Source organism: Rhea americana, unplaced genomic scaffold, assembly GCF_003343005.1.
Source record: "Rhea americana isolate MKP2758 unplaced genomic scaffold, rheAme1 scaffold_373, whole genome shotgun sequence".
NCBI classification, from domain to species: domain Eukaryota; kingdom Metazoa; phylum Chordata; class Aves; order Rheiformes; family Rheidae; genus Rhea; species Rhea americana.
This window is the reverse complement of record NW_028186505.1, coordinates 496,092-520,292: the sequence shown is the minus strand read 5'-3', so window position 1 is coordinate 520,292 and position 24,201 is coordinate 496,092. Positions and strand designations below refer to the sequence as shown.

At 36.6% G+C, this 24,201-nt stretch overlaps 1 protein-coding gene across 3 annotated transcripts; it reads right to left on the bottom strand.

Annotated features, from left to right (window-relative positions):
- Window positions 1-589: 589 nt before the first annotated feature.
- STARD3NL (STARD3 N-terminal like) lies at window positions 590-24,199 on the bottom strand. Of its 3 annotated transcripts, none has more exons than XM_085312987.1 (8): window positions 24,112-24,199; window positions 13,656-13,952; window positions 10,397-10,474; window positions 8,221-8,298; window positions 6,462-6,515; window positions 6,241-6,358; window positions 4,052-4,150; window positions 590-659 (listed from the first exon to the last, which is right to left on the bottom strand). In XM_085312987.1, the coding sequence occupies exons 2-8, from the start codon at window positions 13,878-13,880 to the stop codon at window positions 607-609; spliced, it is 705 nt and encodes a 234-aa protein (XP_085169113.1). In that variant the 5' UTR covers window positions 13,881-13,952; window positions 24,112-24,199; the 3' UTR covers window positions 590-606. The 3 variants fall into 3 exon arrangements, with proteins under 3 accessions (XP_085169113.1, XP_085169114.1, XP_085169115.1); XM_085312988.1 differs by lacking the exon at window positions 24,112-24,199 and adding an exon at window positions 23,529-23,687; XM_085312989.1 differs by lacking the exon at window positions 8,221-8,298.
- Window positions 24,200-24,201: the final 2 nt, after the last annotated feature.

Sequence of the window (24,201 nt, the reverse complement as noted above, 5' to 3'; positions counted from 1 at the left end):
TCAATGTCGGGGCCTTGGCACCTCAAAATGCTAAGACAMACAGCTAGAATACAATTCTTCTGTGACATTACACAGGAAGAGAAGGAGGGGAAATATCAAAGTGGTTTTGTCCATGCAGTCTTCAAGATGGATAAATATGTCCTAGACCTCAACTAAAAAATTCTCTTCTTAGTATTCTTGCTTTCCCAACTCCAGAGAAATTTCTCTTTTCTCCATCAAGGAGGGAGTTTTTCCATTTCCCATCCATCACTGTACTTCCAGTGTGTCCACAGAAGAAACACTGGAGGTGCTTCACCCTGAGCCCACAGCCTTTTGCACTGGACTCCACAAGAGCTACCTCAGACCCTTGCTCTGCTGCCACCACTCTCTTGCCTGGCTGGTCAGCATTCAAGGCCAAAGAGCACAACTACAGGCTCTCAACAGCCAAATACCTGCCTGGCAGGAGATCCTGCTTGAACAGCTTGCTAGGAAAGACAGACTGGGTTTAAAGATGAACTCCTGAGAATTATCCCACCATCCTAATTATTTGGGAAGAAGCTAAACAGAAAAAAATTTTACAAAAATTCAGGTTCTGTGTGAAAGTACTTACCTGCTTTCTCTCATTTGCTATACAACTGGTTTTTCRCTGTCCTGTTTTTCTTCAGATTCTTCATCTGATCCTAAATAGGAAGGAAAGAACACTATTAGCTAGTTTAAAGAAAAAAATTAAAAAGAGCAGCACTAACACTGGTTTAGCAAAGGGGACTTCAAAAAAAGCACTTCCCTTAGAAAGGCTTCCTTCTTCTTTTCAAATACTTATCTGGTTGTCAGACTTGCCACCTTGAAGGCTTGTTACAGTTATCAGAACCAAGCAACAGCCCTGGGATCCTTCCTGAAATATCAGGCCTACCAATGGATTCACTTAACTGGTGCTTCAAGCCTTCATTATGACACACATGGGATTAAAAAAAAAAAAAAAAAAAAAAAACAACACACATTTGTTCACTGGCAAGCAGGGTTTCTCCCTTGTTCCAGCCCGCACTTTGGAAGACATATGGTGACAACATTCCCAAAGCAGTAAGAAATGCTGCTCTATAAAGTTAACCAGTCCCCTGGCAAGGGGTCTTCTCTAAACCATGCATCTAGCATCTCCCTCTGCCTCTCCACTACCACTTACTGTCTTTTCCTCTTCTTGGCCTCAGTAATTTTTTTTTCAGTCAAAGGGCTGCAAGACCCACAGTAAAAAGTTGAGCTGGTCCCAAGGCTGGCCGCAATTTGATATTAAGCAAGTTCATGTGAACACCACAGACCTGCCCTCCTCGAATCCCACTCCAAGCCACATGTCTCCCTGCCCACATCTGAGGTAGCAGTCAGCACTATCTGGGACTACTGAGAAAATTCCTAGCTCCAGCCCATGTATTTTTATGTACTTGTCTTGGGCAGCTTAAATGGGACTCGCACAGGAAAACAAATAAGAAGTAACAGTCTTTGATAAAATGTCTGGGAAACTTTAGCTTTCTGCCACTAGTTGAAAGCAAAATTATGGTCCCGTATTCCTTCTCACAAAGGAGCACAAGAAGAAAGACAGAAATGCTAAGTTGGTAAAAGGAAAAGCTAAGGCCTTTCATTTTCCTGGAATAGCATAACTGCCTTTCATTTTGAGGTTGAAATTCTTRAGTATCTGTAGAAATTAACTGTATCCAGGCCAATTTTGCACCTCACACTACCACAATGGCTACGCAGCAATCAAGCTTTATATTGAAGATGAAGGTTCAACACATAAACCAGTGGAGCAAAAAAGGTTATGTCCCACRTGTGTCTTCAAAAGAAACATTAAGACATAATCATACTGCAAATTTCAATAGCATCTGTTTCCAGTGTGACCTCCTGAAAGTTAGTGTTTGTTTTTAGACACATCAGCATGTCAGCAAAGGTATTTATTTAGCCTGCAGACAGAATAGTTTATCTTTAAAAATTTTTCCTACCAATACATCAGGTAAGCTGACTAAAAATTGCTATCTTACAACAATCCATGGTTTTATTTTATCTAAACATGTACAGAATTTAAGTAAATACTTTTAATTGCTTTTTTATTGTACATCTCTGTCAGTTTTCAGAAGAGTTCAGTGTTTGAATTCAAATATTTGTATTTGACAGTTCTTCACTTCTCATACCCATAAACTGTGCTTAAACCAACATAATTTACTTGGCATTTAAGGCAGATTAACAGAAGACACATGAGCTGTTACTGAGGCCCAAGTGACCAGTGACAACTCATTAAAGTCAAAGCAATGGCAGAGTCATATGACTGTAGTCATCACTTGAAATCTGAGGTAGAGTAGCTGACTACACATGCACCATTAAGCCAGCCAAACTGCCAAAAAAATATGTTAGCTCAACTCATTCTCTCTCACACTATATTTTACTGTCAAAAAAGCCAGGCTGAATCCAGCATAATTCTTTGACAAATATTCCTCAAGATCTGTTGACAGCAAAACAGATCAGTGAGTATATATATTCAGTTTGAATCATTAATTTTTTAAATCTACATTACATCTAGAGATTGTGGCCACTCCATAAGGTTTTAACAATTTCCAAGTGGAAAAGATGGTAACTTTATCTGGAAGCACAGAAATGTTCCCAGACTTAAAATATGCTGGTAGAGCAGAGCAGAGCATTATACYCGAAATTGTCTTAATCCTTTGTCATCCCTAGATGGAGCTGTATGAAAGACAATCAGGAACTATATATAAAGGCAGCCATCAAGTTGTCAAAGGTATCACCAACAATTATATCTTTATAATGCAAGATGACAAGGATAGCTGTAAGTATTTAGTAGATATGAAGATTCTGGTTTTAATACATGATATAGCACAACTTTAAAAGAGACTCTTACATTTTAGTATAAAGAGACTGACATGGGATTTTGGAATTCATACTAGGTCCTCAAATAAGTCAAACTCAAATCCACTCAACCCATGAAGAAATTACCTATTTTCTCAAAATACCTACAAACGAGTTCTTAAACCTTGCAGTATTTCCATTTATTTTGGGGCTTATTCACCTCTAACCTCAACTGAAACGAAATGCACTATATACAGAGTTAAGATTTAATTAATACTTGTCCTCAAAAACAGCTTTTTCTTTTTTTAAATAGAGAGAAGGAGGATTTTTGTTGTTGTTGTTATGAGAAAGGAAAGAGCCTTTGATTGAAATTTCGTTTTGTTTAAAACCATTTTTCTTTCAGGTTCACTGACTGACCTACAATATGGCACAGTTCCAAGCTCAGGCTGGAATAAGTAGCAACAGCTCTGCATAAATACAATTGCCATCAAGATAGAGGGAGAAGAAAAAACAATAACCACCTCTCTCAGTAGCAGTACCAATTTATGTCAGACTACCTGTATCTTATAGCCAGTAGTATACTAACATTTGACAAWACTGTCTTTATCCTCTGAAAACTCTTAATTGCTTCTTAACTAGATGCAAGTTGGATATGAAGTCTAGAAGCTTTCCCCTAAAAATGGAAAGGAATTTAGAAATGATTATGTAAAACTGATGCAGTGTATTTAGGTTAGCTTTATGTTAGATTATTTAAAGCAGCGTATAAATTATTTTCAAAGTTCTAAAATGCTGTGTAGATTGCTTTCTGTATTACTCTGAGAGAACTTAGCAGGAAATGGATAAAACAAATCTAAAGCAATCAAGTTCATGCATTTAACAGGTTATTTGCCTATCTCCTGGACTCTGCTAACTGATCAGCTTATCTTGATCTGATTTGGCTGTGAATTAGAGAATCACTCATGATGGTTTAATCCAGCACATTTCATATCACTTCTGGAGCATGTGAGAAGGCCCATGAAGTGTACTGTGATTCAGCTGACAGGTTGTAACTTAACTAAATTTTATAAAAGAATCCCTCATTTTAGGATTGTATGGTACATTTCTCATTTCAAAAGGAAAATACACTTTTTTCCCTTTAAACTCCCCCATTATGCTCTAGAGGTGGAAAAAAATATGTAGAGGTTTAATGCCAACAAGAAAAAAGCGTTCATTATGCAAATATAACTACCTGCTACAGATTCAGGAGGAGAATAGAACTGCCCATCAGAGATGACTCCTGGGTGAAGAAGAGCTGCTCGCTCAGAGGCATCCTGTGCTATCAACAATCCTAAAAGAAAGAAAGAAAGAAAGAGACTATTATCCATAATACTTTAAAGAAAAAAGTCATAGTAAAGATTAATGTATTGTATTAGCATTCCTAACAAGTTACTACTATAAAAATAGCTCAGAAAAACATATCATTAATCTAAATTAAAGTCTTCCATATAATTTCAAGAAACTAAAAAGAGATACTTCAGCCAAACAGAGGTACCATACACATGAGTGAAAGAATCCTTTCTCCCACTTTATGATGTTGCATAGTTAGGATGATGCCATATGCAAATTCATTAATACAACCAGAATTCTGAAACATGTTTTAAATGCTAGGTGAGCTGTCACACATAACCAAGGAAGTGTATTTTCTCACTTTGGCTCCTCATTAGGAGGCAAAGTCAACTCCCCCTTAATAGCTTGCTTTGCTTAATCTGTCTCAACAGGCTCAGTTTCATCTAAAAATCAAGAAAATGTAATGAGTTAAGATGAGTATTCTGATGGGTATAATAGAGGAAAAACAAGTGGGGCTGGGGGAGAAGGGAACTCATCTCACCCTTACTGCCATCAAAAGGTCTCCTAGTAACTAGCAGAGTAAAGATGCATTTTAGGTCAATGTAAGACTATCAAACTTCCATTCTTTACACTCTGCCACATGGAAATTGATGACAAAGAAATCTTGACATTCTACTGAATCAGAAAAGCTACCTGAGGTAGCTAGCAGTTATAAAAACCCAAACTCTTTCCAATTCAAACTATATTTCCACATACTAATTTATCACATTAACCGGTTATGTAAGACAACAGCCAGAAGAAGCCAAATATCAGTGGCAAGAAAGCAAATGGGAACTACTACAGTTAAGTAAAAAATGACGAGGTATGAAAACTGGATGATACAATCAAATGTATAATCCTCAATAATTAAGCAATAATGTAAAAATAAGCACCACTTGTATGAATGTGCTTCTTCTCTGTGACCTACTCAGTGTCTAAAGGATACTGCAGTATGTTACTTGTATTTCTACTCCATGCAAAAGAGGAAGATCAGTCTCTAAATGAGTCACAAGATATTAAAAGGCACATACTAGGTCGCAAACATGGAGACATAAGAAAAAAAAATAATAAAAAAGGCTTCATCTGCTTCTCAAGAACCAGAATCAACCTGTTCTGTTCAAATGCATCCATATCTTTTTATTCTTTTTATTAAGGCTTTCATTCTTAGTTGAACTGTTCACAGAAGCTCCAAAGGAAGCATTTAGAGCTAGAAAGCTTTCTCATTGGAAAGACAGTTTTGTTTTAATTTTTTAAGAACAAAAATTATCCAAATTATGAACAGCACTGCATTAGCTAGAAAAGCTAGGAAATTGGTTTTTAACACAATAGTAAGGTGGAAAAAGAATCATATTTCTACTCCTACTAAAGAGATGAGGGAAACATACCTGGTCAAAAACAATAACTACTTTGAGCTGTTTTCCCAGTTTGTCTCAAAACTAACTTAAAGGCAAGCAAGGCACCATATAAGTACCTGTGTATAAGAAGTATCACACAACACAATCCAAACATGCCTATTTTTTGTCTCACTTAATTGCATTCCTAGAGTCAGATGACTTGCTGCCTCATCTTGAAGAAGCTGAGATTCATACCTGCTCTAGTCTCATTCTGTGCATGATGCACACTCTCTACAATACTTCTTCACATTCCCTTTCTACCTCAAAAGRAGAGTTAGTGACACAGAGTTATGGTGTCTCTTCTTCCTAGAAGAGGAGCCAGTAACAACTTCTGTATATTACCACAAAATTTTACAAGCCTAGACATGTTCAATTTTCGTGCCTTAACCACACAAAATTAGACATGCTCCTGAGTGCTTGACAAATGACTGGTTCTGGCTGTTGTAACTTTTAACTTGGTCTCGTTTAAATTGAAACTCAACTTCTTTGAAAGCATACACATTCCTTTCAAGAAAAAGAAAAAAAAAATCTATCATATGAATAACTTTTCCACAGTTCTTCAAAGTTCTTGAAGAACTGAAAGAACCATTCTTTTGCCATATAGTATGCAAATGAATGTAGCCAACTGCACTGRCTGAGGGGAGTAACAAAAGCTTACTGTTTTCTTCTTCTGCTTCTTGTGGTAACACTTTAAAGTCCAAAAACCAGGTTTCAATCCAGGCAAGTATGAAGGATATGATGGGGAGCACATAGCCAAAAGCACCCTGTGAAAATAGCTTGAAGGAAACAAAAACACACATTGAAGAAATTATCTTCAAGAATCCTGCCTCTTCAAGAAGCAAAAAAACAAACAAACAAACATTTGATTAGAATATGTACCTGTGAAATAATTACTTTTGCTAATAAAAAGGCACTGGTCACTGCCGTTGTAAACTGAAAGAGACAGGGTAAAAACAGTTAAGACTAGTAACTGGATTTACTTTCTTATTTCCGCAATTATGTATCAGCAGCAGCTTTAAAAGCATTTACCAATAACTGCAAGATCACGGATAAACTTAATTATACTTGATAAGTTTTGTCAATTAAAATAATCTCCTGAATATGGACATCTCCAAATGCTTACTTCCATTCAGCAGACAGGCAGTTTAGATGCTATGCAAATACTGAGTTGTATAAATTGTGGTCTTACTGTATATTGAAGATGGAATATTCTATTCATCAACTCCCCTAAAAAAGATATCCATTTAATAAAAAGCAAATAACTATTATTCCAAATGCTTTTTGATACTACTGATATCAAGGCAATCATTTCAAATAATAAAGCACCTTTGCAGGAGAAAATCTGAATTAACGTTGTAATTCACCCTCTCATATTGTCAACAATACTTAATTTCCGTTGAAGACTTAATATTCCTAATTCCCATTTGAAAAAGGGGAAGTAAGATAAAAACAGACCTTGTGTCTGCAGAAAAAGGCAGTGGACAAGTACAGTGCATTTAAGCAAAGCTTCTAACTACATTAGTGCATTTGGGTCCAGCACTACTTTAATAACAAAACTGAACAAGCTTCTGGTTAGCACAAATGGGATTTTAAGCTTAGTGGCTTCTGCACAACCTTCAGTGAAGCTTTGTACGTCTATTGCTTCCCAGCACAATGGGTCAACCCTCTCCAATTCATGACCAAACTGCATCAAGTTGGAGGATGTCATTGGAAGAAATATTCTAAAGCTACACAAGTAAGGGGTTTTGAGATGCATGCACTTTGAAATAAAAATTCCATCACAATCAGAGCAGCAATTACTATTACATATACACTTGTGTGTCACGCTAATAACTTCAAAAATCATGACAGGCAATCTCAGACTACTAAATAGATTGCATGCTACTCAGCTGAAGAAAGTTATATATGGACATACTCTACATGCATCTATAATAATGTACAGAAAAAAAAACTCTTAAGAATTACAATATACTGAGCCAGTAATATGCATTTCATATTACAAGCTGCAGTATTAACTTTTAAGCAAACAAACAGATGGAAGCATGAGTTTGTCATTAAGCAGTTTTGCATTCTTTCTCACAGCACAGCTGTATTAAAAATATTTGTTCCAACTCACTGAAAAAAATATCATTGGCTACAGTTCTCAGGAACTTCCTTTCTAAGGGATTCATAATCTATATTTTGCCTCCGAACAAAAAGCAATATAAGATCAATGGTTAGTATCCAAAACTCGCTAAAAAGCTATGAATTGGGGAGTTAACACAGAAGTGGATATCTGGTACAATAATGACAATTCCTCTTTTTAGATACAGTTCATTTCCACTGCGTGTATATTTCAAACTRCAATTAAGAAGTCAAAGGTAACAAGGGGTTAGGCATACACAGTGGATTCAAAATAAACCTTCAACTTGTGTTAACATAATGCTTAGTAAGGATCACACACACTACGCTATTAATTTTTGTCTTTAAGCTAAAAATCTTCCAGAAAAGTTTTCAATCTGTTACTACTTACTGTACAGTGAATTTTTATATACAGCATCAAGATGATTCTTAACATACAAACGTTAAGAGGCATCTAAAATTTGTCTAAGTTTGACCCATTCTAATTAAAACTCCATTAGGCTTGGCTACTACTCACAGCTATTGCCCACCAATGGCGCAGTCTGCACATTGCATATGCAAGTATTAACACCTTAAATCGAAAGACTGCCAGTAGCTATAGAGAAAGGAAAAAAATATTTGTTGGTTAATTCAGAACACAGAAGAACCACAAGATTCTCAGTCAGTTTCTCACTGAAAATACTAACTGCTTACAAAACAACTTAAAACGGGACAAATCAAGTTCTGCTATGAAGAAACAAATTTGAAAGTGGATTTGCTTATTAAGATAGAAAATAATATATCATTTCCCATTTTTAAAACACATGGTTGATGGCATCACTGACATGCTTACACAGCATCGAACAGGCAAGCATGTGCAATTCCACAAACATAAGTTAGAAAGGTAAGAGAACTTCATAAAGTATGTTTATGGTAATTTTATTAACTGGAATCTAAATAGTTCAATCTAGACAGAGTTAATCCAGCAAATACCTTAAGTGTCACTGTACTTCTCACTAATCTTTCTAGTATGCTACTATGCAAGAATACCATTATAAACTGTCAAGACTTCAAAAATGCATCAGAGAACTTTAAAAAAAAAAACACCACTATTCACTAAATTTTAAGTATTTGCTGAAATCTCAACATTGCAAATACCAATTATTCTTTATGGAGATGCATGCAGTTGTTTCTCACTGCACCCAAAAAAACCCCAGCCCTACTTTTTCAATTAAGCAAGTACTTAAGCATAGCTAAGCAGCAAGCCGTTCCAAACATTAGGCAGTGAAAGGTGAACTACAGGATTTGTTCTAGGCCAAAGAATGAATCAATAGCAACAGCTAGACCGGATTTCTGGATCAAGGACCCTAGCCCTCTGTTTCTCCTTTTATTCCTTGACGTTAGACTGCCTCTAACTTCTTTTAAGAGATATGCTCACAATCTATAAAGCATAAAACAAACACTTGAAACTGAAGAACGCTGTCTTTTGACAGGAGGAGAGGGGGGGAATAATGAAAGAAATAACCAGAGGTACAATGAACCCATTTGATATTACACAAATATATGTGTTGTGGCATCTGTACCAGAAAAAAAGAATTCTGCAAATAATTTGTAAGCTTACATAGGATTTCAATGACCTAGTCCCTTCCTATGGAATAAAGGTGTATTACTTGATACCAAATGTTTTTAACCCTTGGTTCACCTACAGATAAAATAATTCCCAGTGCATCCAAATTAACAGATAACACTTTTTGCTTCTGCAGTAACACGTATCATGAAGAAACTGCCAGTAAAGTAATGGGAGATAAAGACAGAAGCAGTATATTTTGCTAGCTTGTAAGTCTTTCGTATCCAATGCCTCATTCTATCTGACACAGTAAATGGCCCAACCAGAGGGAAAGACAGATTTTCATACTAGTTTCAAAGAGATATTCTCAGTATAGTCATTAGTATAAAGCGATTTATATCAAAACTACTCATCCCTGCAGGGCAAACAAGACCTAGTAGAATTAATGCTCATGCAAGAAGATGRGTCCCTTTACAAGATTTGCACATAAAGAAACAAGTTTTGCTTGGAGATCAATAACTCAATGGTCCATACAGTGCAAAATGCACTGCAACCAYAGAGCTACATCCCAGCTGAAAGAAAAAAGACTCCTAAAGCAGCTATGTCCCTAAGGCCCTTTTGCCTAGGAAAGGAGAATCATACTACTTGTTACCCATTTTCTAGTCCTAAAAACTTGTTTCAGTTAAACAACAGGAATCTGGGGAAAAACAACCTGACTTAGGCAAACTAGGAAAAAAGTCTTTCCTCTTTATGAGGGAATATGTCTGTGGAAGAATGAAAGTGTCAATATAAATACAGTATTTTTACAGCTAGACAACCACTGGTCTTTTCCTCCCCTTAATGAATTTTCTCTATGTTAGATCAGTCTTTCGTTCTTGAACGAGTTTTTCATCTTTTTTTCTCCCAAAGTGGAAGATTCAATTTAAGTGTGCCTAAGCTCCTCTATCGACAGGCTTCATGAGCACCTGCAGTTAAAGCAGGGCTGAGCAACCCCAAGACAGGTGAAATTTGGCACAATTCCTCCTGCTTTATCAAGAAAGGACCAACTCTTTCACAGGGCTCAAACTGGGGCACATCTAGGGAAGGAGGAAAATGGGAAGATTATATTGATTCTTGTCTTTTTTTTTTTTTTTTTGAGAACACTTACAAATATATCAAAATATGAAGAAGAGTAGTCATATTGCAGGACTTCTTTCTCTAAAGTAGTCTCAATGCCTCCTTTTACCTACAAAGGAACAAAGACACATAACAGCACTAGAACAGAATTATTGAAGGAAAATAGTCTCATATTTGCAAGGTAAATTAATAGTTCCCCATCAGTGTACAAAAACCTCATGAAATTAAGTACAGAGGACATACATGCTAAGTATCAAGATCAGAACTGTTACCCTCATTTGTTTTTCACAATTACATACAATTTCAAAGTCAAAATAYTTCTTAGGCTAAGAATTCTTAGTGTTAATAGCCTGACCTATTCAAGTTACACTTCAGACTATCCTAAAATAAAAATAAGAGAGTTGTTGATGGAAAAAGAAAGGTTTAAATCTTGGTTCTCCTATATAAATTCAGTAAGATTTTTACATCTCAGAAGGGTCAAAATAGCTAATATGATGAGCAGAAAGCCATGAAAAAGCTAGCTCTAGTTAGTCAAATATTGACAATCAAAATCAGTCAGGTTTCTTCTTTGATGCTTCAGCACTTCAACTCTGTTACTGAATTCATATTTCAGCTTTTTTTCAAAAAAAAGCATATACGCTATTGATTCTATAGAACCGAGTAAGAAATACCGTAAAAAACAAAGCAGCAGCTTGCATCATTAGAACATTCTCCCACAGATAACTAACAGGCAAGTTCAGCTCCTTCCYGTGTTTCACAGGATTTTTTTGATGGAAGTTCTCATCACCTCTCCTGTTCAAGATGTGCCAGTAAGAAAATAATTTAGGATGTACTGGGTCAGAGAAGAGGAATACAGCTTAGCTGGGAGTGAATAACCTTCATGTTCATACCCTATTCCAAAGATCATTTTAACATTAGATAATTGAGATTAGGTTTAGATTAGATACATGAAATAAGAACGTAATGTACTAGAAAATAGTAACAAAAGACTTTAATACTGTTGAGTACTATCATCCTTCTAAAGAAAGGAGATAACGAGGCATCGCAACAACATACACTCACTATGTCAAAGCAATACAGTGTAGATGCTTCAATACTCTCTCAATTATACTGCTAGTATTTTAGAGGCTTTTGCTGGGACTATTCATCAACCACAGTTGGTGGTAGAATAGAAACCACAGTTCCTTCTGCTTCTTCAACCCTCCATTTCACCTCACCTTTGGCTAGCTGACAAACATATTTCTACATATTGCTTTTCTCTTGTTTGCTCTGCCATTATCAGGAATCATCATCTGTTTCCAGTATAAATAAGATATACTGGACAGAATGAAAGATGGAGGAAAATGGTAACTAGATTGCTCACAAGTTTTGGGAAGCATTTATGAAGAAACAGCAACGCAAAGGACACTGCTCCATGGCACTTCAGGTCAATTTAAACAAGGGTTGCCTGGTCCTTTCTTTCTCCCTGATCTCAGACATGTTGTCTCAGCCCTCTCCTAAAGGACAAAACAAAGAAAAGACACTAAAGAATAAGAGGATGCAACACATCAGCACCAGCTGATGACTGAGACAGTTCAGGAAATTTTTCAACAGGTAGCTGCATAAGCACCCACGCTAACACAAGAATGAACAGAGAACCATGACAGTCCTCATTTAAGGTTTGTTCAAACTGCCATGGAGATATGCCCTGAAGCATTTAAACAAACAAAAATTATGCTTAAGCACTTCAGATAATGGATGGCCAAAGGACAGCATATTGTTCATATATTATAAAACTGATCTTGATTTTCATTTTCCCTACAACATTCTCAAGCTACCCACTCTGACTGTTGCTCCTACTGGAATAGATTTCGGTGATCGTTCATTCTGTAGCTAGTAATAAATAAACAATAAACAAACAATAAAGATCTTGACCCGATTTATTCGAACAATATTTAGAGAAATTCTGGTGGCAGTTCTGAAGGCCCATTAGGTATTTATCAGGGAAGGACAGGCATAACAGTACTATTTAACTTCCCTATGAAGAAAATATAGCTAAACAAAAAACAAAACCAACACTCAAAAAAACTGAGCTACATGTCACTCTAATAACTATCATATGATATGGTAGTTATGATACTATGAATTACTAAGACAAAAACTGTTTTTTCATTCTTGCTGACTTCTGACACTATAAGACTTAAGAGTTCATAATAATTTTTCTTTAAAATAAAGTTTTTCCACAAAAAGAAAACTGCTAACTCTTGGCATCTTAAGGGTCCTTAATTCTGCACTATTCAAAATAAAGCTTCAGGAGCTGGTAACATTTCCTATATAGTCTTAATTAAAGATACCAAAAGAACTAACGTGAAAGTCTGTTCTGAATCCCGGACAAGAAATATACAACCAGATTCTGTTCCTCTTAGTTGACTAAACTGTTGAGAAACTGGCCTAAAAATACATGAGAATCCTAAACTTCATAGGGTCAGATCAATAGCCACTGGTTATCTTGTAAACGAATGCTGACAAAAAAAGAAAAGAAAAAAAAAAGGATATTTACTCAAGATCTTTACTATCCAAGAAAGGGATTCCTCCTATTTTTCTTTTGTGTGCTTTCTTAAACAAATACTTCAGGCTATAGTTTAAAACCTCGCTCAAAAACTAGGATGTTACTGGTCAACTAATAACAAATAAACCATCCTACTGTTTTCTGAAAATTTCATGAGAATAAAAACATTCATGTTACAAATGCTAGATTTAAAAGAATAGCAGTAATTGTGAGAGTTCATGTTGTTCAAATGCATCCTGCCATAAGCACTGTATGTATACTAAGTTCGGCTTAAAGAAAACACCACYGCAACAGTAGTAAGTTGCTAGTAAGTTTTTCCAAGGACTAACACTTCAACAAATATCAAAAGCTTTTTGAGCTACTGAGAAGGCAGCAAAGTTTTGAATATTGTTAAAATTCACACTTGTTACCAAATTGAAAGAAGTTTAATAATGTTTTTGTTTACTTGCTGCCTGAAAAGGTCACTGAATTTCTAATGGCTTCTTCACTTTGTTAACAGACTGAGTTAGTAGATTACAGGAATGTCAAAGGATGTAATGATATGAACAAAATAAGGCACATATCCAGTGACTAAATATAGGTTCAGGTAAACAGATATGTTCATGAAAACTAAAGCAGCTACTTTAGTTTAAATAATGATACTAATAGCATACATTTTGCATAGAAAAGAGTATTTCACTAACCATTTCAGAAATGAATTATCCAATAAATAAAGTCTAACAATACTGAAAAGACAACTCACATTTAACTCTATTATCCACAGCAAGGTTATGAATAAGAGATCAAATGTAACAAACAAACAGAAAGTCCTTCTGACATCTGAAATGCCTTTCTTCTCTCTTCCTTCATACGACTCAATTCTTGCCATCAGCTGTGCTGGGTTGATGGAATGGATGTCCCGCAAGGAAGGACAGGATTCCACACTGCTGCTGTGAGCATTTTCTGCATCATTTGGCACCCGATTCATCCTGGGTTTGCTTAGAGTAGTCTTCTTCCTGTTTCAACATCACTAGAAGTCTGATCCATATGGGGAGAATTTCTTTAAAATAAAAAACCCAAGACATTAGTCACCAAAAACTCCAAGGTACTTCATCTTATCATGTCAGATTTTTTTTTGGGGGGGGTTTTAATCTGACAAATTAAGAACATTTGGCAAGGAGATTCTGAAAAAAAAAATGTTTCTAAAATAAGACATTTCTACAGTCTCTTCATCTCTCAGAAGATTTGTGAAACAGAGAAAACTGTTCAATTAGACAGTTGGGAATGACAGTGCACTGTCTAGATTTAGAAGGCTGCAATTTACCTTTAGTTAGAATAAGCACTAAACAGGCACAAATAAAAGGCATAATGTTGTGCAACAAGTTACCTACTCTGATTTATATGCTATTGATAGTAAGCTAATTTAGAAGAGGTCTCCCACATAAAGTTGCTGAAAAATGGCAGTGTTAGGTTTCAGCACATTCTGCATTGTCACCAGTGAAGTAACTAGAAGTCCATTAAAATAACTGAATGCTGTAGCAATCATTCTTTTGGGTAAATACATTAACATTCGATCTGCAGATAACTACAGCTGCTATGACAGCTTACATTGCCTGACTGGTGTCTATGCAAGTCAGCAGTAAAAGGCAAAGGCAATTGCATTAAGTCTCTATTGACTAAAGGGCTTTTAAAAAAATACTGTCAGGCTAAATTTCTTATAAAACTTGGACAGTTTGGTATATGATTTGCTGTATTAGTCCATGAAAGCTTTTTCTAATTAAAGCTTCTAGGAAGTGTTAACAAAGGAAATCACAAAGGTTTCAAGAAAACAGACAAAATTTAATTTTATGCAAGTACTCAGAATATAAAGCTATATTTCTTGCAATATAAATCACATCAGACAAGCTTCTGTAATACTTGGAGCACAATTTTCTGCAAGTCAAGACCCAAAACTTTATCTCTTCCTGTGTGGACTGTCCTTCAGAAATGGTAAAAGCCTTTCTGGTTCTTTGATTCCAAGTAGTACAGTGTTTCAAACCCAATATGTCCAAAGAAACAGAAAGTCAAAGCACAAGGGTGAAACAGATGGGGATCTGTAATGCAACACCAGGCAAATGTGAGGATACAGGAACACAAAGAAAAAGTGGGGTAGGGAGTTGCCAGAGCACACAAATCACAGCTCAGGAAAAGGCAGACAAGCCAGGGATGATCAATATTTAGTTCAGGTCACATGCAACTTTCATGTAGTTCAAATCAGCTCTTTCCTATTTCTCTTTCCTATCATTATGCWATCCCTGTTCTTTCATTATATCTTCTTTGTATTAGTTTACTTTTGTTATGTTATTAKGCATGAGCATCAACATAGCTTATGACTTTTCTTTCAAAGTAAAAAACACAATTTAACTGATACCAGATGTGATTAGCAGTGAAAAAAAAAAATAAAGGGTTATCGACAGGTCTGCAAAACTGAAAGTAGCATATGGAGATTATATTAGAAAAACAAACACTATCTTATGTTAAAATATCAGAGAAATCATACTTGCATAAAGTAGTTATGTGAGCAAAGTAATGCTCTGTCATGAATTCTGCTAAAACCCATTGAAAAACTACACTATTTTGCAGTAGTGTAATGCTACAGGGTTTTCTATGTATGTTATGATAAGAAGATTTGTATTACTGCATACATTCCCTATTAGTCTCTGGAAACACAATATGTGGCATAGTATTTAAACTGCATTGAAAGACAGTTTCAGGTAATTTTAGCATACATTTGTGTAACATAAAGCAACAACTATGTGTAAGCGTAACAAGCAGCATCATACCTACAACTAAATGATCTTAAAGCTACCAAATTCTGAGTTAGCAGCTTTTTGAAGGAGTAAGACCCTAGAGACCATCCAATTCAAGATCTAATGTAAGCAGTACCTGTCACAGGTGATGAATGGCCTGCCACAGATACTCCAAGATTTACCGATTCAGCACAGAAGACCACATCAGGCTCAAGTCCACTAACTGTGCTCCAGAATCAACACAAAACCCTGGGGCATGAGAACTGACATCTCAACCCATTTGATCTATCACCATTATGAATTCCAACATTACTCTTTATATAGGCATTGTACCAAGTTGCTTCAGCCACCAATTCAGACAGGATATAACTGTAAAAACTGCTCGGGTACACTGTATATACAGAATCTATTAAGTCAAGTGTATTTGGCAAAAAACTGTATTCTCCTCCAGGAGCATTATCTTAATTCTCTCAACCTATCTTTTGACAATTCCACCATAAATCCAGATTAAGAGTCAAAAGAGGTGAACCCAACTCCTCTGAAGATGATATAATGTAAGACAGACAGATCGACCCTGAGACTGCCTCCAAAGCTTACCCAGACACATTCTGATACCATTCACTACTATAAACAAACCAGGGAGGTTCTGCTGAAGTCTCTCTTTTTATACAAGTCAAAGAACTCATTTTCATGAAATCAGCTTGTCATGATCATGTTACTAGTGACCTTCTGAAAACCATGCCATTTCTCCCTTTTCTGAACAGTGTTTATGCCATCTTCAAGCGGCAGTCATTCTATCTTTAAACATGATATATCAGTGCCCAAGAAGCATTTAAAGGTTTCAGTACCTTTTAAAAATTGCGTTAGACTAGTGAAAAAGTATCTGCTCTTCCTAACAAGTATTCCTTAGCAAACACAAGGGAATATTTAAAAGAAAACAACAACAACAACAAAAATGTAGTACACACTTGGGGAAATGTACCACCATAATTTTAAGGTTGATTCAGTTACTTGATAGTTTGATCTGTAGGGAATTTAGAAGATGGAAGCATCTCCAGATGCGGTCCCATCTTGCAAATCTACGTAGTAGCTAAGCAAGGAYGTGCATTACAAAGCCCTTGAATTTTAATACCACTTTTCTGGAGACTCATCAACACCTCCTGCTCATTCACCTAGTTGGCATAAGCAGAGTAGAAAGATGAATTCATAGAAAATCTCACTGATGTGAAGTAGGCATATAATTGCAGAAAACTGAGACTAAAACTCGATGTTTTGTGTAATCACAGAATCACAGAACTGTTGATTGGAATGGGTCTTTGGAGATCACCTAGTCCAACCTCAAAGCAGGACTAGCACAGGACTAGGATTAACGCTAGATCAACTGAGGCTGTGTTAACCTGAGATTTGAAAACATCTGACAGTTTCTCCAGGTAACCTATCCAGTACTGCACTAACCTCCTATAAGAGATGGTTTTCCTGGAGTTCAACCAAAGCCTCCCAAAATGAAATTTGCAGGCTGTCCCTTGTTATGCCACCTGTCACTACAGAAGACACTCTGGCTTCATCAGTCCCTGCTTCAAGACTAAAGTTCAGCCACATGTCTCAGTTTTCCAGAATCCAGGCATACAGGAAGCCATAAAAACAGCAAAAAATTTTGGTATAGCAAATACGGAAGCCTTAAAATAACTTTAGATAAAATATTTCAGCCTTCCCTGGACTTCCAGTGTCAGAACACTAGCTAACACCTCTTGGGAGATCTTACTGACATAATTCTGATACCTAATGATGCTCAAAGGCTTAAAGGATAACTTAAAGACATCTGCTCTTCACATATATAGTAGCAGCCTTTATGGTCATGAGTTGTTGTTTAATRAGTGAAGTAGCATGGAGTTTGTAATACCACTTACTCCTCAACAAGTTAAATCAGAGACATAGCATCTGAATCCTCAGACAGATGAAACATGACAAATATTTGATGCTGTAATTTTTCAAATTGAGCTAGCTTATTTGCTTTCCTATGAACTAATTCACAGCATATTTCAGAATTTTAAGACTACTCTGCTTCCTTCCTCCACAGACTTTTTTTTTTTAATCCCAGTTTAAGTATGTAAAGTCCATACAAATATTTTGGTTTTAGTTTTAAAATAGGAAGGTATAAATGGTTTAACCATATCAATAGGCACACCACAGTACTGGAGTTGTTTATTCAAAACTAAAATCCACTCAGTGACAGAGAACTACAAAATACCCAAATGCAAGCCAAAAGAACAGTAGTGAACCTTTGGAAAGGAGAATAAAATAGGAAAGTTATGTCATTTCAATTGACATGTGACATTCTATCTGCTCTAGGAGGAATGGCTGCGAGAGCTGGGCCTCTTCAGCCTGGGGAAGAGAAGACTGAGGGGGGATCTTGTCAAAGTGTTTAAGTACCTGAAGGGAGGGTGTCAAGGGGATGGGGACAAACTCTTTTCAGTTGTCCTGTGTGAAAGGACAAGAGGCAACGGGCAGAAATTGAAACACAGGAAGTTCTGCCTGAACGTGAGGGGGAATTTCCTCATTGTGAGAGTGACGGAGCACTGGACCAGGTTGCCCAGAGAGGTTGCGGAGTCTCCTTCTCTGGAGATCTTCAAGGCCCACTTGGATGCAACCCTGTCTAACATGCTCTAGGTGCCCCTGCTTGAGCAGGGGGGTTGGACTARATGATCTCTGGAGGTCCATTCCAACCTTACCGAGTCTATGATTCAGGTCACATATCATCAAAAGCCACAAACAGAAAAATAAATCATTTACAGAGTTAAAATACATTGCTTTGAATTAAAATCCAGTGGGTTGGTCTAGAGAGAGGGTAAGACTTAAAACTCATGTCTACATAGTGCATCAACAGGCTGAGGTTCTGAATAGTGAGACTGAATGGTACAAACCAACATGAAGGTACTGACGACTATGTGATGAACTCTTAATACGAAAAATAGTACCAATTTTGGTAACTGTTTGGTACAGAGAAAACTTTCCTCAAACAAGAAGTTTGCCTTTTGTTGTCCCTGACTGGCACAGAACTGCATTTTCTTTACATTTCACTTGTATTTTGTGCTCCCTTCCAGCTCTGTTCTCACGAAATTCCTGCAAACTATGAAGCACGTCTTCCTACTTAGGGTAAGTCAGCTCCACTATGATCACCTGCAYGTTCTCTTACTCCAATAGAGATTTCATCTGCTTATTCAATTATTATATGGTTAGAGATACACCTTAACTTATAGTCTATCTTCTATACACTGAGTTCCTACTATCTATTAATTAAAAAAGTGTTCCAGATAGTGCTGCATTCTGCAAGTGTTAAACATTAATAAAAATTAAGATCAAAAAATTGAAACTGATGCATGCCCGCAAAAATCAAGAATAGAAGCACAAAATAGAGTGTATAACTTTGTTGAAATTCCCTGGATTTTCAATTAAGTAACACAGCAGCAATTACAAGTTACAAATATGCAATCCATTTAAAGACTGGGAAGCCTTCCAGTTAGAAGGGCATACGTAAGAGTTTGGATTCTTCTGAAAGTTCAGAACTAGAGTAGTTCTGCTTGACTTTGAAGTAGAAATTCTTACCTATCCTTAATTCAAAAGAATTTCTCATCCAACATGCAAGATGAATACACAAATTACAGTTATTCCTACATTTACATTGCACATGTGGTTTATCTCAATGAACCTTGAAGTAACTTATCGGCAAAATTTTGAAAGATATGCTACCAAGATGGCTAGATATCAAACAAAAAATAAAGCAAGACGACCTATTAAGATTGCCTTGCATAGAAAGCGAGTGGAAACACTTTTCTATACTTGTGTTAGCAGAGAGGAAACTAAGACGAAGTCAAATATTTGCTTCTGCTTAATGATTAAATACTAAGTTATTTTGTTTTGCCTTATTATTTCTTTCCTATTATTTCTTTCAGGTGGGATTTAAATCTTATTTCCTAGGAAAAGATTATACAACTTAAAGTCATGTCATTTCTTTGATCAAAAACAGTACTTGAAAAATAYGTACAAAACTTAAGTAGTTAAAAAAAGTGTTTTCTAATTTCCTCGAGCAAGACTATTCCTCAAATTACTATGCTCTTGTGGCAACCTAAAAGAAGTAACTACAATTACACATCTCTCACATACATGCTACACAGCATTTTTCCAAAAATACTGGAAGAAGGTGCAGAAGAGTGCAGGGGATAGTTCACATGCTAGAAGAAGGGAAAGGGGGAGGTGGAAAAAAGTCAAACTTTTGGGTCAGTAGGACACCTGACGGAACTGCAATGTCATCCTTCCCCACCCCTGAAGAATCAGTCTTAAAGATTCTGAAAATCAAATCAAATTGCTCCAACCTTGGACCATTTTTTTTCCCTGCAGCTGAAGGGAGCCTGCTTATAAACATTATGCTGCAGGACACCACTGTTTTTCACTATCACTAATTCTTACTCTATAAGAGCTGAAAAGACAGCAGAGCAAACAGCTTATAAACTTGGTATCTTCAATGTCTTATTTTTATCTCCATTAGCATTTTTACCTCTGGGTTGTTTTAACAGCATGTCCCAACGTTTTTACTCTTAAAATGAGCAAGCATAGTTTTGCGCCTGCATATGAGCATGCTCAAATGAGACATGTGAAATGCGACATGATATACCAGTTCTTCAAACCTAAACAGAAAAGACTTTGAAAATACATTCCATGCTTGAATTCATGAGAGCCTTCAAAACATGTTTGCCAGAAATCACAAAATGGCTTAAATAGAGCTTTTGTTTAATCAACAGTGTGATTTTAAATATCCAATTATAATCTTTTAATTTTAAGAAAAATACTAAAAGTTGACATATGAAAAGGATGCATCATAATACATTCTGAAGCTTATCTTACATAATGTCTTCCTCAAGGCATTTAACCACTCCAAACTACAAAACTGAAATGCATGCATTTTACCAATGTTACTGTTAAGCCCATGGAACACAAAGAATGAGAATTTCAGTTACTGAATTGATAATATATATTACATTTGAGACCAATAAACTCCACTTGATAATATYCAATTATTCAACTAAATACTAGGTCATTAGTATTTTCGAGTCTTGTCAAAGACCTGAAACTGTGTCAGAATTTTAAGCTAAACATGATCAGCTCCTCACAGATGTACAAGCATAATGTATAGTATTTATATTTTATAAATACACACATACACCAGTAACATGTAGCAAATGCATGTAATTTAAATGAAATTAAGAAAATGCCACTGATTTGGGGCAGAACAGTGAGTGGGCATAAAGGGGAACTGGTACGATGACAGAGAAAAGATAATTAGAAAAACCTCTGCCAAATCTTGTCTGAGCTCATTTTCTTCACAGCTATTTCCTGCTTTTCTGCAGCGGACTTTGTGGCCAACCCAACTTCAGCTCAGAGAAATAAAGATCCCATTACAAAATTTACAATTTAAGCACTAAACACTAAGCAAAAAGAGCTTATAATATATTCAGTTTGTCAGAGTTATAACAACTGTAGGCCAAATAAATTGACTTTCAACTATCAATAACAATTATGTTTTATCACATCAGTATTCCTTTGGATATCAAGTAAAACTCTTGAACTCTAAAGAGACCAAACAACTTACAGACTGTTTGAAATACCAAGCACAATATTGGTTTATTACATAGGACACTCACGGATTTTTTTTTCCGTTTGTCTGTCTTCTCTAGTTCATCAACATACGCACAGGGTTGCTAGCCAGAAATTACTTGGACAAGAAAAGCTCTTATTTTGTTAGCACTGAAATTTGGGACTCTTCATTACATACTTCAGTCATTTTATTCTTAAGTATTTCTTAATAAGAAACTCTCAGGACTCCACCACTTACACAGCTATTCCACAAAATGGTGGAGAAGCTTTCTCCAGGCAAGCTTGGTCCCCACAAATTCTGTGGAGCTCTTAAGAAAAACTTTATTTTAGAACCTGAAGCCCATTTAAAAAACACAAACTTTTGAAAGCTTCTTCACTCTAATTCCTATTTATAGCTCCTCAAGAGGCTTCCAGACAAAAGGAAAACATCAAGTTTTACAAGTTATCCCTATTTTTCTCCTTATAAGGCTTAAATGACATTGTAAGGAAATGATTACCCAGTTCAAGAAACAGCAAATTCTAGTAAAGRCCTTATGTGAACCTTCAGCATAAAATACTTCTTCTACCACACTTCCTAGTGTGTAACTAGCCTAGTTCTTCTGTCAGTGTAGTCTAGTTCTTCTGTCAGTGCCAGACAATTAAATTCTGATGTCCAAAGTGATAACGTTTCAGAGCTTCAACTGATGTCTAGCTGATATTAGCATGAAAGTCTAAAGTCATTAGGAAATATTTATTTAGTTTCATATATTTGCTGAGATTTCTCTTCCCCCTCGCCTCCACTCATTTTGAATCTTATTCATAATTGAATGTAACACAGTGAGGTAGACAGGTCACACACAAAAGTTCTCATTTTACATGATTTTTAAGTAGACACACTTAGAGAATAGTCAAAAAAACCCACATCTGCAATACTTTATACTGTCTCAGCTAAGTTGGTAGAAACTATTAGACTATTAGCTAACCATGTGAAAGCACAGTTTGCTATTGTCATAATTAAGATTTCCATCACYACTTCACCAATATCTTCTGCAAAGGCTCTGATAATATCACACTTGCTGACTTAAGTCACTGAATAAAATTAATTAATTCTGCTTACTAGAAATTAGCCCTGTAAAATATTTTAATAAATAGTTACTGAGACTCATATTAAATATGATGGTCTGATGAAGTTTAAAGTGGTAAAAATATAAATACATTCCCTCAAGTGAACAAAGGTATAAAGTAATAGTGCAGAATGCATTTCAAAAAAAAAAAAAAAAAAAAAAAAAAAAAAAAAAAAAAAAAAACTCATGGATAAATAGGGTTTTTTTGAGAATTTAAGAAAATTCTAATGCCTCAAGTCAAGGAAACAGCATCCTACTCCAAATGCACGAAGGACACCTAATCCAGCTTAACTAAGAGTTAATAATTCACAACTTTCAGTATTATTAAGAAGGTCAAATGTTTCTTTCTCCAAATAYGAATTTTATAAAGAGAAACATTCATCCTGAAAAGTCTAACATGCAAATAACAGACAAATACTTCAAGTTAAGGATCATTTCATAAAACATACCATTGGTCCATTTTACCCTTAACACTGCCAAAGTACCCTGTACCTAGCCTAACTACAAAAAAGTTAATGAACAATATTTACTGAAAATAATTATATCTAGAAGCTTGTAAACAGAAATTAAAGTGAAAGTCTTCTCGCAATGCTGAATTGAGCAACAATCCYCCAAAACACTGGCATTTTCAAAACAAAATGAGAGTTAATGCTCAACACAATCCCACATCACATAGTAAAAGCCAGGATGACAAACGCACACTAAAAAAGTATCCTGTTAACATTGTGCAGAAATACTGCAATGATCTTAATGCTCCAAGCACACTAATAGGATTTTTTTTGAATTTTTCCTCAAACTTACTATTAATYATGTATCTGCTTATGGTTAACGCTCATGAAATTGAGCACTGACTCAAAGTTACCATTACGAAAACAGTATTACTGGATTAACATCATTTCTTTACAGAGAGCTTTTTCATCAATAAGTAACTTCAACTGCCAGTAAGATCAAACTACTATAAGGCTAATCAGTCAGATCACCAGAATCACTAGTCTAGCCCTTAAAAACCATGCAAAGCATTACTTTTCAATAATTAAAAATGCCTTTGTAATCCAGATCAGATCTTGAACTCAGGAAGTCTCTCTCCACAGTCACCTGAATTCAGCCCAACATGGAAACTAAACCTTAACATAACATTTCTCTGGGACAGAAACTAGAGATTTGCACGTCCTAATTTGCTGGCAGGGTTATCAGCAAGACAAGTAAGACACTGTGCTTCCATGAGAAGATGCGCTTGCTGAAGCTGCACCTCAGAAAGGAAAATGAAAATAAGAAGTAAATAAATAGATAGATAAATAGAAAGACCCCCTCGGCTTTTGAAGCCCACAACCAAAACCGAGTGACGTGACCTGCTCCCTCCCAGCACCGCACACGCGGGGGCGGCGCAGGCCCCCTCCTCCCCGAGAAGAGGGCACCACGATGCCSGGGGGAAGGACACGGACACCCGCCGGCGCAAAGCTGCCGCCCTCGAGGCCTTCCCGCCGCCACGGGGAGGGGGGGACGGAAAGGCCGCAAGGGCCGCGGCGGGCGGGCGCTCGCCGCTCGTAGGCGCGGCCGCGGGAACCGGGCCCCTCCGCCACGAAACCCGCTCCCGCCCCTCGGATTTATTTCCCCACCCCGCCCCATCCCCATCTCTTCGCTGCCAAGCGACGGGGAGGCGGCGGCGGCACCCCCTTACCCGGGCCGCGCCGCTCCCGCCCGAGGCAGAGGGCCCCGACCGCGGCGAGCCACCGCCGCAGGCCCCGGGGGCTGCCGGGGAGGGGGCGGG